A 16,474-nucleotide genomic window follows, 5' to 3' on the forward strand; every position below is an offset into this window, starting at 1 on the left:
GTTTTAAATTTAGCGTTGCTTTTCTTCCACTTTTGGCTAATCCCGACGATGAGAATGAGTGATTGTCAGATGAAATTGATGAAGGGACACTCACAAATAACACCCATGCCAGGATTCGAGCGTGGGAACTTCGGTGATGAGTCTGAAAGTCGGCCACCAGGCAAGATGTACACTTTTTTAATTTTTTTTTTTTTTACTTACATCAGTGATACACTGCTTATTCCGCATTTGTTGACAAATGGAATGTTTTTACACCTTGTAGTCTATGTGGATTATTTTCTTTTCGTAAGTTTGCAACACTGTTAGGGTACACGTGCTTTTGTTTAACGAAGGTCTTAAGTTCTATGATTCTCACTTTAGTGCAAACTGAGACATGATCACAGAAACAGGAACCAGAACATTGATTTGAGCAAAATATTTACTTCTCGAGGATGTTCGCGAAAAGTGGCAGATTCTGCACAATGAAATCACCTAGCCAGCAGGGACAGGTGGGCAAGTACCCACCCAAAAAATATTCTACCCCCCTGAACAAATTCAAGACGTAAGTGTTAAGGAAATGAATGCTTCAAAAAGAAAAATATATTCTTGTCTTGGCGCCATGAACATTTTTATGAATATAAGGCTCACAAATTATCCTATTAGACGTTTTGCTGTGTTTGGATTTACATAAGTTCACTGAGTAAAGGCAGAATCATACGGAACTGGATTTCCAGTAGGAATGCCCTAATTGGCACTGAACTGGCTGTCTGGGTGAAAATCGTAGCTGCTGGGCTGGCTGCTTGACTGATTGTGAGGAATAGGCCATGTTCTAATTGGAACTGGCTTTCCTCGACTGGATTCTGTGGAGAAGCCAAACAGAGCAAAGTTTGGCCATGTGAAGATAATCTGAGAGTTTTCCAAATGGTAGTCTCTTGTCTGTGGTTTCCAAGTGTTGGTTGTTTTTGTTTGCTTCTCGATAAAAGAAACAATAAGAGAGATGATGTGCATTTGTGTTCGGAATATTTAGGAATTTATGCAAAGCGATGAGATTTGTATGTGAAAAATATGATTAGCTGATAATGAAAATTCTTATTATTATAAGTATATTAAAATAAATGTATGATATATTTAGTTGAACAAAATATATATTTTTTATGAATGAATCCTGCAAATCTCATGTATGAATATGCGAGTTCATTAAAAAGCTTGTTCAGTACACATTGATTACCATATTTTCTTTCGAGCCAATTTCTAGTCCATGCTTTTCTTTTTGAATTGTTAATAACAGCAGTAATTCTCCTACAATGTTCTTCAAATCGTTTGTCACCTTTTTAGATTGTCTGCTCTACGCAATGTCTTATGGGAACAAAAGTATACAGACAAGTACGGTAACAAGTAACGTGTGAGGCGAAAACTAGCAGATTGTTAGCCAGTCCAGCGCCAACTAGGACATCCAGTTCCGTGTGATTTGACCTTAAGATAAGGAAAATCGTTAGAAAATATGTTGATGAATAATACCTGTCAGAGGCAGTGATTGGGTTCCCAAAAGGTGGGGAGGGGGGGGCAAGTACAGTTTGTAGATAAAAGTTTAGCATAGTGCCGGAGCAAAAGTGGCAAAATGTAGGGGGCAACTGCCACCCATGCCCCTTTAATCACCACCACCGATACCTGTCAAATTTATGTATTATTTAAAACTTGAAACATGATCCAGTTAATACTTCTGTGGCTAGGAGTGCAATATCCAGGTATAGCCTAAGTGCATGTTTTTTTGAGGTGGGAGTACAAAATCATACTGGATAAAACAACCAAACATGTAAATAAATTGTGTTACTTCCACATGATATGAAAAAGAATTTTGATCCATGACAAGGCTTCCTTATCCTAGCGTTTTGGGTAATGGATGTCTTATTTATAGTGTGATAATCAGAGGGTGCCACGTTCATATAAAATTGGGGGAGGGGCAGGCAAGATTGACAACAGTATTTCTTATGTATGCGTATATTGCAAATATGGTTTCACAAAAAATTCTTCTTGTAACCTAATAACTTTCGCAGCCTCTTGCATTGGTAAAGAATTTCTTTCATACGTTTCACAATTTTCGAATGAATTAATCAGTACAAAAAAGGTAAAAAAAAAGGTAAAGTGCTCCCCTGTGCATAACACCAGACCATGAAGGCGTATAGGGGGTGTGGGGGTAACGCCCCACACTTTCTTGATCCGGTCGTGAGTGGGGGTGATGTGATCAGCATCACGCCCCTGACCGCCTTTACCCCCCAGGGTTTCCCCCAGGTACCCATGTTATTCGACGCTGGGTGGGCACCGGGGCCGCTTCCATCGTTAGAAAAGTTCCCGGATTTACAACCATACTTTTATTTGCTGCATTCACCTAATAAAGTGGTATGTGGAAAATTCCTTCTTAATTATAGGGATACTATACAGAGCCAAGTACACAGTGAGCAGTCGAAAGCATAGACAGGCAGATACAATGAAAGGAAGGGAAACTCAAATTGGTGAGAAATAGGGAGATTATATCAAGACTGACACAAGAAATACAGAAGAAATTATAAAAGAGGTGAAAACCCTGAGCGGCAACAGCACTTTGAGGGGTCAAGACCTGACAAGTGTTTTTTCAATAGGTGACGGCACCGAGTCCCTTCGTCAGCTTTTTCTAGAGTGGAGTTTACAAAGAGAATATAGATGAGAAATTCAATTAGAAGAACTGATGAAATAATTACGTGCACACACATGCGTGTGTGTAAGAGAGAGAGAGAGAGAAACAGGGAATGCAAGCAGAGAAAAGAGGTATGTCAAGGATAAATAAGAAAATGCACACCAGCAAAAAGAATGAGGAAAGAAATACAAACAAAATCTGGAGAGAGGGGGGAGGGGAGAGCAAAATGGGAGTGTGTATGTGTGTGTATATAAATATACATGAGTGCAACCACAAGCCTGGCCTGAACAAGGCCACCCAGTAACACCCCCCCCCCCCATCCTCACCTTCACCACCACCTTTGCATCCCCCCACACCCACAGTTTTCGACAAGCTTTTTGAAAGAACTACATACATACATTTTTTTTGTGGCACTGTCAACACCTTTTTTCTGGACCTGGCAACACTGCAGGCCATGCTTTCGCTTCCTTGTTATCGGTAAGTTCTTACACCTTTTCTCTACTCCTGATGTGACACACAGTCACGAAAGTTTAAAGTTTTTCTGCATCTGGTGAGTGTTTCCTCTCTCCTCCTCCACTTTTTATTTAGTCCTTGTGGCCCTTCTTCCTTTTAACCATATACAAATAATGAAAAAAACAACCACAACCACCATATTAAATATACCTGAATTTTCCAGGTTTTTGCATATTTTCTTTTTATGAAATTCTTCTCCACATTGTTTTCTATTCAGGTCAATTTCTCTGCCCTTTATAGGATTTCCAGTGGAAATCCCATCTATGCACACTCCTATTAACTTTAAGCAAAAACAAAATAAAGACCAATTTGTAACCAACTTCTAGCACATCTATATTTAGTCTGTAACTCCTTCAAATACAAATTTCAGCTCTATTCTACAGGGAGGTTATTGCAGCATGCCACCGCAAAAGCGTCGGCCGCTTACCGGCCTTGTCATGCATCAGGTGCCGGCAAATTGCGTAACAGATAGCCCGTTACACAAACCGCTTGTTTTGTAATGTTTCCACTTTTCACAATTATAGTTACAATTACAACTTAAATAAGCACGTACCTTGTCGTAAGGATGCTGGAAAAGGTGTCCTCTAAAATACAAATATTTCTGGCACTTTATTTTTGACATGTAATCTTTCTTAGACACCGCGAGAGCTTCGGCCGCTTACCGGCCTTGTCATGCATCAGGTGCCGCCAAATTGCGTAACAGATAGTCCGTAACAGAAACCGCTTGTTTTGTAATGTTTCCACTTTTCACAATTACAGTTACAATTACAACCTTATTTCAGACATCTAATCTTTCTTAGACATCTCTACTTTATCCTCGGTTGACAGAAAGGGAAGACAGCATCGCGGCGCATAAAGCAAACCGAAAGTGTAAAATTATATTTAAAACTAATAATAATAATGATGATCACTAACCTTCTGTGTTATAAATGATGTTGAAAATGACCTCCTTCAACACCAATACATTTCCGGCATCTGCGTATGAAATTCCTCTGAACATCCATAAGCTCCTCAGGTGTGATTCTGGCAATTTCTCTTCTTATATTTTCTTTTAAATCCTCTATTGTATGCGGGTTATTCTGATACACTTTGTTTTTTAATGTTCCCCATAAATAATAATCACAAGGAGTAAGATCGGGGCTACGAGAGGGCCACAACTCAGTACTGATAATTCTGTCCTCAAAAATCTCGGCAATAAAATTAAGTGATTCATAAGCAGTGTGAGCAGTAGCAGAGTCCTGCTGAAAAAAATGACTGCTGGCATTCAATGTCCGTTAATTGTTCAAAAAAAGGTTGTAGTATGTCTCTTCGATACCTTTCACCATTGATAGTACCTTCATAAAAAATAGGCCCTATTATTCTGTGCGCATTCAAACCACACCACACACCAATTTTTGCAGGATGGAGCGGAACTTCATGCACAAGGTCAGGTTTTTCTGCGCTCCAATAGCGATTGTTTTGTGAAATAACTCGGCCATTCAATTCGAACCAAGCTTCGTCTGAAAATATGATTAATTCTGGATTTACTCTGCCAGCAACAATATTATCCAGCATCCAGTTACAGAATCGAACTCTAGTCGCGTGATCGCGCGGTTGCAATTCATGAACCACTGTAATTTTGTAGGGTTTTAATCTAAGTAATTTAGTGGCATTTCGTGCTGAGGATTTTGAAATGCCTGTTTCCTGAGCAAGCCGACGGAGGGATTTTTTGGAGTATGTTCAAGTCGTTCACCAATTTCGTCTAGCTTTTCTTCCGTAAGAACACGTCGTCTGGAAACACGTTTCTTAGGTTCAAGAGATCCTGTCTCTCGTAATCTTTTAACGAGGTTGTAAACAGTATGTCTGTCCGGAACAGGATTGCCAGGAAATTTTCTTGCGAATCGCCTGACTACTTTTCTGCAAGAGTTCGTTTTCACGTAAGTATCGTACATAAAAACTCTTTGTTCAAGACTATATTTGTTTGGCGGCAAAACTAATAACTCAATAACACAGTATAAACAACACGAGTACTGATAAACGCCAACCGAAGTGAACACGTCTAAACAACTGGTAGCCGACAGCTGTCGCATTCGCGTAGTATCGAGAGGCTTCTCGCGGCTTACCACTACTCCGATAAGCCGCTGACGCTCTTGCGACATCTGAGGAATTTCGCTTCTAGCGTCGGCTCTATAGACACTGGATGGACCAAATTTTGAGGGAAGCACAACAAAAGACTACTCTATGAGGATATGTAATGCTCCTGCCGCAACTTTGAAAAAAAAAAAAATATGGAAATTACGACGTTCAGAAATTTTGCGTAATTACGGGGAAAATAGAACTTTGGGATTTGGCCCCCGTTTCCCCCTGGACTCACAATTGTCGGAATTTACATAAAATGTTGCTTTTTGTTCATTCTTACATTTAGAATTTAAATTTCTTAAAAAGATGCAGTTGTTGAGCAGTTATAGCCTTTTATATTCAGTTTATCCCATAGTAGCAAAAGGGGAAAAGTGCTTATTTCAAATGGCGCTCTCAGAAAGAAAAACGCACAAAGTGTATGATCGCTACTTTACTTCAAAAATATTCACACGTTAAAATTAAGTGACACTGTTAAATAATTCGTTTATCTGCGCTTTCGTTTTGCATAATAATGTATACGTAACCTCCCCCCTCGAAAATCTTGGGCACGCCACTGACTCTAGTGTTCAAAAGGATTAATCTTGTGTTATCTGCAAAATAAGAGTCACGGTTTTGTTTATTCGAAGGCAAGACAAGAATGAAAAATTGAATCCTTTATGTTGGATGAGTCATTGCTGTCAGAAGCGATATGGGCAGAAATAAAGTGCCAGAAATATTTGTATTTTAGAGGACACCTTTTCCAGCATCCTTGCGGCAAGGTACGTGCTTATTTAAGTTGTAATTGTAACTATAATTGTGAAAAGTGGAAACATTACAAAACAAGCGGTTTGTGTAACGGGCTATCTGTTATGCAATTTGCCGGCACCTGATGCATGACAAGGCCGGTAAGCGGCCGACGCTTTTGCGGTGGCATGCTGCAATAACCTCCCTGTACTTCAAAACATGTGGCTTAGATATGTACTAATTTGAGAACAGACACTACTCCTCAAATAAAGAAATGTGTTCATAACATGAACCTATGCTTTACTCACCTCATGCCGCATTAAACGCCAAACGTTTAGAACTATACGTCCAGCCAGTCTCAGTTCTGATAGAAAGTCTGGTACATCTTGTTCAGAAGTTTCAACATAGTGGCTGTCATTCTTTGCCTTCGGTATTCGAGATAAGAGGGGGCAAAAATTCTGATTCAGTTGATATGCTCGATGCAAGAAATAACCCCAAGACTGCATTTCTATCTTTAAAAACAGAAAACAAATGACAATCAAAATGGACTTCAGAACAACAGATACATATAAATGCAAGCAAGCAATGGTGCAGGAATGTTTCTGATTGGGATGCAACAAAGTTTAACCCGCCACCAACACAATCACATATATACCATATTTACTCATGTTTAATGTGCACTTTTTTTTAAATTTCTTGCCCCCAAAAACTGTGGTGTGTATTATGTATGGAATAATTCAGACAGCTAACATTAAAACCACTCATGTTTTCATTATGTCACTGCTTATAACATGTATATATAAACAGGTGCAAATACAAATTACCATGTTGGATTTCTTTAGAAATAATAATTTTTAAAGCAACACTATAAAAATGAAATGACCATGTCCCATGATTTTTCACTTTGTAACGAAACATTTGGCAACACCACACCGTTCTAGCAGAATTCGTGCATGCACCTCCCATCACACAGGATGTGCATAAGTGGCATTTGTCAGGTGAGAAATAGTAGAAAAAAACTTCCTGAGTCCTGCAAATCCATAACAAAATTATGATCTCGCTTTCTTCTACTACAGAATAAACAAGGTAGTTACACAAGTGAAAGGTTTGGGAAGCTAAACATAGTGGAGGTAGAGAGCGAGAGGTAGCGTGGGTTGACAACTCATTGTATACACAAGACTATATTCTCCTCCTGGTCCACATAGAGACAGGTGACTCATTATTGAATAGGTATGATGTCATTTGCTCTTGATTGGCATAGCAACAGCTTTACGATCTACAACTAAGAAACCCATTTCTTGAACTAGAATTGTACTGCGCATTATATATGAGATCTAACTGTTTGTTACAGTTCCCCATCAAAAATGAGGGTGCACATTGTACAAGCACGTGCATTATACAGTATTCCATTTTAGAACAGTACAGCTTTCACTATTGTTCTGCACTTACTTTAAATTGGTATTACTTCGTTGTTACATAGTTTCCCCACAGAAAAGATTTTGGGAGGCAACTACTACCAAATAGGTTTATGGTAGTTCAAATTATTTTGGGTAGAGATAATATGGACAAAAAAAACTTCATACATTTAGTTACTAAAAAAGAGATTCTATGACATCTTGCAGCTGTCAAATTATTTGGGGTGTACAAAGTGGATCAAAGGATTTAGGGGTACTGCATCCCTGTAACCCCTCTGTTCTTGCACCATTGATTACAAGCAGTAATAAGATACTAATTTTCACTTTTCACACTCGGAACACAATGTTTGCAAACAAAATATCTTCATAAACTCAAACTTAAAGTACATGAAATAGCACATTGTATATTAGTGAATATTATTGCTCAAAGGAGGATTGAATCTCAGGATTTAGCATCCAGTGCCAAAGCTCTACCACAATTTCCACTACTAAGATTAATCTTCCTTTTATTTATGTCCCTTCCAAATTTACTAAAATTTTCACTGCCATTGCTTAATTAATAGTATGTAAACATGAGTGCCATCTTCCTGGAAATGAGGAAACTAACTGAAATAATTAACTCTAATACACTTACTATTCATTTTTCCGCGAAAAGTTTTTTTCAACGATCGATTGACCCACAAGCACAAGTGTAAGAAGAAGGAACCATGCCGGCCGCAGCAAGACAGTTCATGCCTGACGAAGCCACCAGCCGAGTGGCGAAATCGATCGCTCAAAAAAAACTTTTGCTGAAATATGAATAGTAAGTGTATCACAGTTAATTACGAGGGTCACTATTTATATTTTGAGCCTTGGCAACACTGATTGAAGTTAGGCGCGATTTGACGTTTGCACGGAATCATCTGGCAGTATTGACCATAACGTACTTCAAATGTTTTGTCAATAACTTCATTTGTGTTGTTTATGTTGCCTTGGAGATTGCGCGACAACAATAAAATAGAATTAACTCGTGAACATTTTCGTGTGATGATTTTTTACGATTTTCGACGTGGATTATCAAGACAAGAGTGCATCGTTCAACTTACTTTCACATTTGGCGATGAAGCCCCATCCTTTGCTGGTATAACGAATTTAATCGTGGCCGCCATTCGCTCACCGACGAGATTTGCGAAGGTCGTCCAAAATCAGTTGTTCTTCAAGAAAACATTGATGCTGTGCAAAACCTAATACTGCAAGATCGTCATGTGACATACTGTGAGATTGAGGCAACCATAGGCATTAGTTCCACCAGCATATATAAAATATTACATGATCATTTAGCTGTGAGAAAGGTATGTTTTCGTTGGATCCCACACAATATGACAAAAACTCAAAAAGACGCTCGCGTCAACTGGTGCAAACAAATGCTCAATAAATACAATCGTGGTGCTTCAAAAGACGTATATAAGATTGTAACAGGTGACGAATCATGGATATATGCATATGAGCTGGAACGTAAACAGCAGTCGACTGTATGGGTGTTTCAAGATGAACCCAATCCAACAAAAGTTGTTCGCACTCGAAGCACATCGAAACAAATGGTCGCCTGTTTTTTTCGGGAAAACTGGTCATGTGGCAATTGTGCCTTTAGAGGAACGTAGAACGGTCAACTCTGAATGGTACACAACAATTTGTTTGCCAGAGGTCTTCGGTCAAATACGGAAAACAAACAAACGCCGTCGGATCATTCTTCATCAAGACAATGCCAGCTGTCACACATCTCGTCTAACAACCGACTTTATGAACAGTCAAAAAATCGAATTGATGGGTCATCCGCCGTACAGTCCTGATTTGGCACCCAATGACTTCTTCTTGTTCCCGAATGTCAAGAATAAATTGCGTGGATAACGATTTTCGTCGGCGGAAGACGCCGTTGATGCATTCAAAAACCATATTATGGAGGTGTCTCAAGAAGATTGGAAAAGCTGCTTTGACAAATGGTTCGAACGAATGCAAAAGTGTATTGACCATAAAGGAGAATACTTCGAAAAACAATAAAGCAGTTTTCAATGCCAAATTCCTGTTTTTTCATTGTTAGGCTCAAAATATAAATAGTGACCCTCGTACCTATCTCCGCGTAACCACCAAACTGATATCTTTAGATGCAATCTAACTGAACTAGTTAATGTAGAAAGATCTATGCAGAGATCCAGTAAGCTGAAATTGTGGGGAGGGAAGAGGCTGACTTGGTAATCAGTGGTATGGAATGCTAAATAGGCTCAATCCCTGGTTGAGGCACAATTTTTACATAACTTGAGAGCAAATAAAATTTTTGCAGTTGAAACAATCTGTAGGTGAAGTTCCTCCATCAATCATCACTGGATTTTATAATTTGATAACAGATGAATTATTCTTTAACAATCAATACACTGAATAATAAAGTAAGGAAACAAGCGTAAAGTAACATTCAACAACAGCAAAAAAAACAACAACATATAAACAAGTGTATATTGAATAGCATTATATTCTTCAAAACAATAGTCTATATCAACAAATAGTCTATATCCCACAAATACTTACTTCATAGCCAGCTAATATATCCGGATCCCAAACTTGAACTAAGGATACAACTTCTTGCAGTAATAACAATTCATCAGAAACATATTTTACTTTGCAGTCAACAGCACACTTTGTTAGGAACTGACTATTTTCACTTGTTGAAGACAGAGTCGGATCTACGACTATGGCACCTAGAAGTAAGAAGATAGCCAATAAGCTAGAAACTTCTATTTATACTCTATTTAGCATAACACACCAACCTTCCTGAAAATGAAGTCCACTGTTCATTGTCCCTCAATAAACTAGTTGTATCTGGAATGGTAATATGGCAATAAAATAATCATTTTGATTTAAAAATCATATTTTCTCCATTCTTCTCTTTTCTTAAAAAAGTAAATGTCTAACTGTGCAACTTTTTTTTGCATTTAAAAAAGTTTGGTTGATCTGGTAACATTTGAATTTTATATTGGATCGGTATCGGTACTTTATCAGTATCGGCCAAAATTTCATATTGGCCCATCCCCATACATAAAGTGAATGAACTATTCTGGTTATTCATGGAGTATGGTGCTGATGACACTACAATCTTCTCAGTGCCTTCATGGTAGGGGAACAATGCATCGTGGAGATTGAAGAGCTTGTGGGGAATTATTGTTCAGAATTGCAATACAGCACATCTGTGTTGGTTGAGACCATTGATGTCCACATGCATTGATTGGATGCATCCAGATGCAAAATGGGGGTGATTGCATGCAAGTGGAATGGATATGGAAGCAGTGCAGTGAAAATTGTCTGCTACTGAAACAACCCTGAAGTAACACATTGTAACACAAAGTAACATCACCAGCAAAATTTGTAAAGAGGGGATGTTATGAGTTGTAACAGCCACCACAAACACAACAGAGCTTGCATTTGTATTTTTGTTATTTAGCCTCGCCTTTCGGGCACTTTTGGCTAATTGCACCGATGAGGATGAATGGTGATATGATAAAACGGATGAAGTAACACTCAAAGACCACCCATGTTCAGGCCAGGAATCAAACCTGGGACCCCTGGTGCCGTAGCACCTCCACAATACGAGTTGGTAACTTTGTCAGAATCAAAGGTTAAGGAAAAATTTGCTACATGGGTCTAATGTAGCATTTCATGGAGGCCAGCACAACATTTCAAAACCAGAAACAGACATTAAGACACTGAATGGAACACAAATACAAATAGCTTGTTTTTACCTGTTTCTTCCCTTGGCATTTTTCCTCCAAGAGGGTAATCATTATTAATAGTATAGAATACAGCAGCAATAGCATCATGTTCAGGATCAGGTCGAAGTTCACCCCTGGTTGTAACATGAAGTTCCAAAACCATCAGAGTTAAATGTTGGTGCTGAAAATGCAAACAGCTACAACCAAACACAAATCGGTAAGATTTTTCAATTCAATAATAATTTAAAAGGAGGAAATTTCATTAGGTTACATAAAATATACAAATTACTTCAGAGTAAGGATGGAAAGATTAACTGCAGCGATTATTGGCCAATATAATGGGAGAGTTAAAATTAAAAATCTATTTTTCAATTTGATATTTCTATAAATACTCTAAAATGGAGTGAACAATTCTGAGTAAACTGAACATTTACAAATTTATTTTAGGAAAGCACAGTACAGGAATTGTACTTTTATTTTCATACAAGCAATAGCAAAAATTACAGAATTATGTACTCTGTTCTAGGACTGCTAAAACTAATGGTGATTTTATGTGTTGTGTTGAATTATTTAAGTACAGTCTCAAGTATTGAATAATTTATGAAATATGCAAGCTTTCACGTGAATATCATAGGTAATTTTACATAACTCTTAGGTCATCAACTATATATTGGTACTGGTTGTAAAAGTTTCTGCTAATATTGGTGACTACATTCAATCCTCTACTTACTGTAGCACCGATTATTTGGCTGATAACATTACATTGGTATTGGTTAAGCTCAAAGTACAATAGCTACAAATTCTTCTCAAATTGACTTACTTCCACCACAGCTTTTACATCCTGGAGGTTGTCATAGGATACACAGAAACCAAAGGTATTGTTCGGGCTGTTCCCTTCAATCTGGCAACTGGAACTGGACCTTCTTCTCAAAATAGGAGTGGAGGCGTTGCTTCTTGACAGACTCGGATGAGGGCTCTCACAAGGACCTTCTTCACTGTTAGGTTGCTACAAAACAAAGAATTAAAAACGTAAGAGGAGAGTTCACATTTAATTAAATAGTCCAACACACATGTAAACTGTTTGTTGCTACCTTTCATAGTTAAAATTGTAAAAATAACTGAATGGTAAATAAATTATGGACATCCTGTGTTTAAAAAACGATATTCACATATGTTCATGAAAAATACTTATTAATACATATTAGAAGGCTAAATAAAGTAGGGTAAAATTATGATGTCATGAGGTGAGTATCATGGTTTTGTGTACTTTACATTAATTAAGAACACTAAATCAATTGTTTGAGTTTGAAGACCACTTTACGCACATAGGTTAATCAGACCTAGACTTACAGTTTAATGTGAGATCTGAACCACTATATATCTCCATGTATCGAATCCATGACCCCACGATTACAAGGCAATAAGGTTACTACTATACTACGCCTTTGGAGGTCATGTTTTGAAATATGAACAAATAAAGATACATAATTTTTATGCTGTATTACGATGTGTGATATTTATACAGAGCTTTACCTATTGAGACGCTTCATAATTTTGCCCTGAAATTTTACTTTGTCTGCAACTTTTATTGTACCTGGCAATACAACAACAGAGCATCATCACAAAGTCAAACCAGAGTAGCCACGTGCAACCACAAAATCTTTCAGAAGTGTCATTTTAGGGTAAAATGATTTTTCAGGTGATTGCATAGTCAGACATGTTGCTTGCTCCTGTAGACAAAATCCTACACTGCCAGTGTTGTTAACCAAGATTACAGACTTCGCCTATAAAATTGCTATTCCTAAATCTTATTAAGTGCACCCCTTTTGGTTGGAAAAGACAGATTAGAATGGCACCAGTCACAAAACTTTGAACCACAACCCTGCAATGATCCTTTATCACTTTTTTCACTCCTGAAATTAATATTCTTGAAAAGAAATGTTCCGACTTGCTTTCTGGAATTGTGTGCATGTAATACACTGACAATAAAAAGTTATTTAAAACATTTCAGTGGGCGATTCTTTTATAATGGAGAAAATATCTCAGTTTCATGTTATGATCTCCCAAAGTTTGAGTGCACAACTCCGTATAAGCATGTTATCTTAATTAATACAAGCACCAGATTAGTTTTAAATAATTATAAAATTCAACCTTGAAATTACAGGATTCCCACATGAACTCGAAATGTATTTTCAATCCACCCCCCAGTACTCAATACACAGTATATTACTATTTTAAATTTATTTTACAATGGCCTCCTTAATTTTCCCCATTAGGTATATATCCTCACATTCTTTAATTTATTAGCGATGGACAAATTAATTTCTCATCCCTAAATATAACATTAATTACTGCAATTAGTGAACTGCAACATCAGACTTGCTGACCTTCATAGCAAAGAGGTGAATGAACCTGTCATGTTCAAGGAACATTTGCAATTTTATATTGGAGCACTAGAATACTGGTGTCTGTAAATTTTATATCAGTAGTTTATCAGCATTGGCAAAAATTTCATATCAGTTCACTTTCTGATACCGATAACAAAACTAATTCAAGAATAAAATGGCAACTGTGTGAACATAATTACAGTCTAAGGGTAGTTTTTTTTTTTGGGTGCACAAAATACAATTAAAACACATCATACACAGAGAACACTTTTGACAAACAGACGTTAAATACGTTATAGCCTATATCTTCAAAGAAGTTTGTGTAAAGCAAGTTATTGTAGTTGTAATTATTAGTACATACTACTTACAATTATTATCATCAGGAAGTAAGAGCATATTCTAGTCCTTCAGATGTGCTTCATTGGGACATCAGTTAAATGATTTTCCCTGAGATTTTAATTTTAAAAGTGCCCTGAGCTTTCTAGATGTGTGGCAACCCTGAATTATCATTGAAGAGGTGTGGAAAAGGTAAGTAAGTTTACAATCTGTCTGGTTATTAGTCTTGTGATATTCTAATCTGAATCATTCAGATACAGTGGGGAGAAAATAATGATTTTTTAAAAAAATTATCATGCTATACAGAAACTGCTACTTACCACTCCTGAGCTGCTAACTGTAATTTTATCAGCTTCTCCATTATCCTGAGACAAAGCAGCATCAATTTTCTCAAGAGGTCTGTCGATTCCGGCACCTTGATACTCTTCTGGTAGATCATTTACAGTCTCTTCTTTATTCACATCTTTCGCTTCATCTTCTTCAGCAATCGGTTCTAGTGTACTGTCATTAAGCTCCACACTATGTCGAGATCCCCTCCTTTCCTTTAATCTATTCTCCCAAGATCGTCTCCTCTGCCTCAACAACTTTCCCACTGAAAATAAGGGTTTTGGGTCTGTCAGTTTTTCAACAATGGGTGTGCATAAAGGACTGTTTGAACGATACCTACTGGCCTGGATGCAATCTACTTGTGGTGTACTGTGCTTTGCAGGTATCCCTAGAGGCAGCGTAGTAGATTTCATGGAAAGGTTTTCTGGTGTACAGGGTGACAGAACAATAGAACCATCATCATCATCTGAATCACCTACTAAAGCTGATGGGCTTGAGGGTATTCTGTATCTTGGAATTACTGTTGTATCATTCCTGCAGTGTTTATTACAATCATTGTCTTGAATAGTGTTTGTGTTTGATGACTTTCTTGCCTTCAACCAATTTTCAGCTTCTGATAAAGATGGAGCCAGTTTTACAGGTGCAATAACAACATACCTGTTACTTGCTAGAGCACATTTCAGGTTTCCACATTTATCATAATCAGTGCTGTTTCGTTGAGAAGCAAACCCAGAATTATGCAGTAGCATTTTCTGCCAATGATCAATGCCTCGAGACTGGAAGTTACCTTCAAATGGGGGTAACTCTACAACGGAGTTGCTACACAATTTTAACAGGTGTCCACCAATTTCTTTTGCTTTATCTGCTACATCAGCTATATTGCTATAGTATGCTGTTTGGTGTTTAAACTCTGGTAAATTATACTCTTCCAGCATCACACTGACTTCCTGTGGATGTGGTGGTTTCTTGACCGGTACGAAAGTCTTCTTCACTCCACTTGTGGTTGTAGTGAGGAAACTTTGGGGAGAATTGCTTTGCTGCTTACTGGAAGAAGCAAGCATTATAGTTTTCTCTTGCAAGGGTGTATTTTGGTCCCTGAACTCAATTGTCTCATTACACTCCTTGTTTGTTAGTAAAAATGAGGTTTCGTAAAAACTAGTAATTCCAACGGAACATTGTGTATCATCAGATTTGTTTAAGGGACTAGATTTAACATCACTATCACCATCTGACTCATTATCATGAGATGCATCATGACTTGGTACAATCCCACCTTTGCCAATGACATCACCTGCTAAAATTTCCTTTTGACAAGTGGAACCAAGCTGCTGTTCAATTACTTTACCAATTACATCTAAATCATCATTCACGGGGGTACTTTGGCCTGAAACGCTGAACAAATCATCACTACAACGTCTTCTGGCATTTACACATTTAGGCTTTGAAACTGAGGTACTGCTAGATAACCCTTCTGCTTTCAAAATCCTCTCTGATAATGAAATTAAATTATCCTGTCTATCATCATCACAGGTCTGATTTCTTACATCAGGATATTGTAACTTTTTCCTGGCACCTTTCTTTGTCATACAAACATTATTTACAGATTTAGATAACCGTTCTTTTACTTCACAGCAGGTTTTGGTATTAAGCACGTCACTTCCTTCACCTGCTTTCTGTTCCCCTTGGTAGTTTCTTAACTGAGGGATACTACTCAATATTTGGAAGGAAAACTTATTTCTAGAATTCATCTCTGGAGGCGAAACAATAAAATCTGAACTATCACTGGACTGTGAGGTATCACTAGAATTCTCTGCGAATGTCTCCTGGGATCTGTTCTGTAAAAGTAGCTCTGGCTTGTCAATGAAATCCTCTGTTACACATGAAGTTGATCTGTAATAAAAGAGGAAGACACATAAAATTTCATGAGAAAAATCCATGTAGAAATGAATACAGTATACATTTGTACTAAGTTCCAATGTACAGAAGGACCCCAGAACACCTTTAATTAAAGTTACAATGCCAATTTTGAAAGAAAACCACTACAAGAAAGTGTGTCCATATGAAAATAGACAGTGGACATGAAACTGAATTTGGTGGTGATGAGACGTGATTGATAATAGCAATTGTTTTACTTCGCCCAGAAAATCTTGGTTCGAATTTTACTAACTCTTTAAAGTTAGTTAATGGGAAAACTTCCAGGAAAAAAACTCGTGAATGAATAATTGTATGCAAAACTTTGATGTTTTACAACTCAAATATGAGATGTGA

The 16,474-nt window shown here is 37.5% G+C and overlaps 1 protein-coding gene across 1 annotated transcript in view; it reads right to left on the bottom strand.

The window, feature by feature from the left end:
- Positions 1 to 16,474, bottom strand: part of PolZ1 (DNA polymerase zeta catalytic subunit) — a 93,955-nt gene that overhangs the window by 42,063 nt on the left and 35,418 nt on the right. The window contains exons 13-17 of the mRNA XM_083123921.1: positions 14,200 to 16,096; positions 11,977 to 12,162; positions 11,187 to 11,337; positions 9,979 to 10,148; positions 6,313 to 6,516 (exon numbers count right to left, since the gene is read on the bottom strand). Of these exons, the coding sequence (XP_082980047.1) occupies positions 6,313 to 6,516; positions 9,979 to 10,148; positions 11,187 to 11,337; positions 11,977 to 12,162; positions 14,200 to 16,096 (2,608 nt within the window). The remainder of the gene's footprint in view (positions 1 to 6,312; positions 6,517 to 9,978; positions 10,149 to 11,186; positions 11,338 to 11,976; positions 12,163 to 14,199; positions 16,097 to 16,474) is intronic.

Source organism: Lepisma saccharinum, chromosome 6, assembly GCF_977018435.1.
Source record: "Lepisma saccharinum chromosome 6, izLepSacc3.1, whole genome shotgun sequence".
Taxonomy (NCBI): Eukaryota; Metazoa; Arthropoda; class Insecta; order Zygentoma; family Lepismatidae; genus Lepisma; species Lepisma saccharinum.